We start from the raw sequence: 3,927 nt of genomic DNA on the forward strand, positions 1-3,927 counted from the left end.
GACCCTGTGTGTGCAGGGGGGTTGGACTCGATGACCTCTGAGGTCCCTTCCAACCTTGGGCATTCTATGATTCTATGATTCTATGATTCAGTGCACAAGCCTCAGGTTTCACGTCCACATGAGCTTGCTTACAAAACTCCTACAGCCTCCTTCTGCCTAAGGCTTTCTTGGACTGGACTGACACATGTAAGAGCTTCAATGCTGAGGAGTACCAGGGAAGCATCTTCTACCTACTGCACATGCAGCTCATTATGGTGCCCTATCTAGGCCCGGCTTTTCCCAGTGGGAAGCCACTGCTGGGAGCCACTGGTTTCCAGCACCTAGCGAGCCCAGCGAGCTGCCCCGTGCCCGCCTGCACACCAGCCAGCACTGCAGCCCCAACTGCTCCGGGAACCGAGCCCTGGAACCTGCCCTTTGAAGTTCTCAGCTCAAAGAAGAAAATCTCCTTTAAAAGAAAAAGCAGAAAAGGAGCAGAAACCTTGCACTGTGATTCGGCACAAGTTACACCTTTTCTGTGTCTTTCGTGAGGATGAAAAGGACAGTGCCCAGTTGGGGAGGCCCAAGCTGCAGAAGGAGGGTGGAAGGCAGTGGTGCAGCCTGGTACGGCTGCTTCTGCCATGGAGCACCACGTGTATCTCCTGGCTCACATGTGGGCAGTTTCTGGTTTATGTTTTTAGCCACATAGCGATGGGTCCTCCCCACACCAGGTAGCCGTGTGCTGTGCTTAGGAAGCAGCTTTGTGCCACGACTTCTCCTGGCAGAGCTTGCCATGGTTAGGACTGAAGATGACAAGAGGCTCCCAAATGCCCAGGTTTGTGCTGTAGATAAGGAGCCTGTTGCTCCAAGTGTCTCCATCATTCACCGTGTGTTGGTTATGTGCTACAAGCGGTGCCAGTGTCAGCCCAATGCGTAGGGCCTGGACAGCCCTGAGAGTCGGGACAACCACCCTTGGAGAACAGCAAGGTGACAATGGCATTGCCCAGCTGAAGACCTGGGCGACATGGGCACGGGCCATGGTGCGGAGCTCCCTTAGTGCAGAGCCTGGAGGGGGGACACAGCAAGCAGGGTGGAGGCAGGGGCTGGGAGGACCTTCAGAGAGTGCCCAGCCCCTGCTTGGCCTGCAGACCCCTGCCCATGGGGTGGGCAGCACAGCAGTGGACGAGCAGCCTCCCCCTCTACTCAGAAAAGCTGCTGTCCCCAACCTGCTGCCCCTCTTGCTCGCTGTGCATGGCGAGAGCTCCTCCATCACCCAGAGCCTCCTGCCRAGTGTGCCCGTTTCCCAATCTCTTCCAGATGACCTTCTTCTTCTCKGACAAGGTGGTGCTGCTCTTTGACTTCTGGAGCGTCCACAGCCCTGCAGGTAGGGGTGTTCCCACGCGCCGGGGTCGAAGGGCTGTTCTGGGCCACCACGGCAAAGGGCACCCAGCGACGTGTCCCCTCACCTGCCCGAGGGCCTGGCAGGCGCTCAGCGGTGCATCGGGATGGCACCGAGCATCGCCCTGTGCCCCGTTCAAGGTGGAATCACCTGCAGTGAGCTGGTGGCACACACAATGCATGCCATCCTCCTGCTCATGGAAACACGGAACGTCAGCTGAGGCCAAACTCTGCTCCTGGGACAAAATAATGATGGTGATTAGCATATCCACTCCAGGACCCAGATTAAGCTTTGAAACCAAGTCTCCCATTTGCTCATGGCATAAGAAGGTCTCAGCTTCTCATTTCCTTTTCTCTCTATTTTAACTCGGCATCTTAGGAACGGAGAAGATGGTGGCTCAGATTTAGCAGAATGCCCTGGTTCCCAGTGCTACAAATTTGCTGCCCACTGCTCCAGCCCAAGCCCCGATCCYAAGAGCATTCCAGGTGCCACCATTCCCTGCATCCTGCCCAAGGACTTGCACAAGTCTGCCAGACCACAGACCCCCAGGGCCCTTTTCCCTGCTGCATTTTGAAGGACCAGGCTGCCAGCACCAGCTCACCCTACTGCATGCCCTCAAGCTCCCCTTGCTGCCTCTGGCTGGCAGGCAAGGGCAGCCCAAGGGGATTTTCTCTTGCAGGGATGGTGCTCTCGGTGTTGGTCATCCTGCTGCTCTCCATGCTCTACGAAACGGTGAAGATCGGCAAGGCCAAGGTGCTGCGCCGGGCGGTGCTGGCCATCCCGCGCAGCCTCAGCCACRACGTCTTGCTGGAGCAGGATGGGGATGGCAGTGTGGGGCATCACGATGCCGCGCAGGGCAGGTACCGCCTGCCCCTGAGCTGCCTTTCACCCTGCCAGAGTTCTTGTGAGCAGGGAACAAGGGCTGTGTAGGGAAAGGAGCCACCGCGCTGAGCGGGAGACGGGCTGTACAGCCCAATCAGCCAAGAAACCCTGCGGACGGGCCCCTGTGCTGTGATATCCATGGGAGGGCAGCATCCTCTTGTCCTGGAGGAGGCTCCCATCTCCTCAGGCTCCCCGAGAGTGTTTCTGCTGCGGTAAATGCTTATGGGCCCCCAAGAGCCACCATAGGTGCAGTGGGGAGGACGGGCGCATCAATGAAGTCTTCATGGAATGAGACTGGCTCCCACACATCTTGCTCAGGAGAATCCCGTCCAGCACAAGCTGCTTGAGTCAGGACCCGGCTTTTCATTTATATTTAATCCCAGACRCTGCCTGAGGCTCCTCTTTGTGCCAGCTCATTAATAACGGGCTGCTCATTAATTCAGCCCTTAGAAATGAGTTTATATTTGCACTGCCATTTGCAAACAGCCTCAGTTTGGCTCCCGATCTCTGCCAACCTCCCGGGCAATTGGTGCCCCATTCCCCCGGCTTGCTAACAGGGCTTTGCTTTCTCCCCAAGCAGGTGGTTCCTGTTCCACGTCAGCCAGACCCTGCTCCACGTGGTGCAGGTGGTGGTGGGTTACATGGTGATGCTGGCCGTCATGTCCTACAATGCCTGGATCTTCCTCGGCGTGGTTGTGGGCTCCGCGCTTGGTTATTTCGTGGTGTTCCCGCTGCTCAACGTGGGCTAGACGGGCCAGGGGCCATCCCCATGGCCCCGCAGGGGCCACAGCCCTTGTGCTGGCTGCGTGGCTGGAAATGCTGAAGCACATGGTCAAGGCCTCCACCGCGACACGTGAGCTGAGGTCAAGAGGAAACGTGCCGCCCAGTCTTCTGCTTTTCTTGCATAGCTGCTGTCACTTCTGCTGGCTCTGTCCTTGCCCTTTGCCGTGCGGGCAGCAGCCCCGGGACCTCCTGCAGTCCCTTGCTGCTGGCAGGATTGAGGTGGGGATGGAGACTGGGTGAAAAAGCCCCCGCCAAGCTGCCCACCGCTGGGCTGCTGCATGGCTCCGCTGCTTCCCCACCTGCCATGCTGTCCTTGGCCGTGTGGCCATCCCCGTGTTGGGGATCTGCAGCTGTGGGACAGAGGGAGCAGGTTGAGCAGGCACCGAGTCTGGCTGGGAGAGCTGGGCATCACCCTGCCCGCCCTCTCCTGAGGGGTTATGTTGTGGCCAGCTCTTGCATGCTCAATTCATCCTTATGCTCAGGGAATAAAAAGCTTTGGGGAGAGGTAAGAGTGGGGTAGCAGCTTCCGCATCCCCCGTGCACCCACCCCCTTCACACTGTGCCTTTTGGGGTCCTGGGGAACAAGCCGTGCCCAGATGTTCCCAGCACTGCGGGCAGAGCCCAGCCCAGCTCTGCCCCTCGTTTTTAGCACTTCAGGGATGGGGTCAGTGCAGCTGGGAAGGAGCTGCCATGGCTGGCGCGTGTGGCCCCAGCGACGCGATGCCAACGCAGCAGGCTGCTGCTCGGCACCTCTCGCTTCCTTCTAGAGATGCTCAGTTTAGTGAAAGCAGCTCAGCACTTCRGCTCCCGTTTTGTGTTTGTGCTGCATGAGTGTCGCCTCACCAGGGATGCTGCAGGGATGCAGGACACGATGGCACCAGGTCCTG

The 3,927-nt window shown here is 58.5% G+C and overlaps 1 protein-coding gene across 1 annotated transcript; it reads left to right on the top strand.

Annotated features, from left to right (window-relative positions):
- Positions 1–1,114: 1,114 nt before the first annotated feature.
- Positions 1,115–3,534, top strand: SLC31A2 (solute carrier family 31 member 2). The gene is made up of 3 exons (XM_026049403.1): positions 1,115–1,360; positions 2,055–2,235; positions 2,838–3,534. Exons 1-3 carry the CDS (start codon positions 1,135–1,137, stop codon positions 3,004–3,006), a joined length of 576 nt encoding a protein of 191 aa, XP_025905188.1. The 5' UTR covers positions 1,115–1,134; the 3' UTR covers positions 3,007–3,534.
- The last annotated feature ends 393 nt before the right edge of the window (positions 3,535–3,927 follow it).

The sequence above is a fragment of the Nothoprocta perdicaria genome, unplaced genomic scaffold (assembly GCF_003342845.1).
Source record: "Nothoprocta perdicaria isolate Ctin4 unplaced genomic scaffold, notPer1 scaffold_6, whole genome shotgun sequence".
NCBI classification, from domain to species: Eukaryota; Metazoa; Chordata; class Aves; order Tinamiformes; family Tinamidae; genus Nothoprocta; species Nothoprocta perdicaria.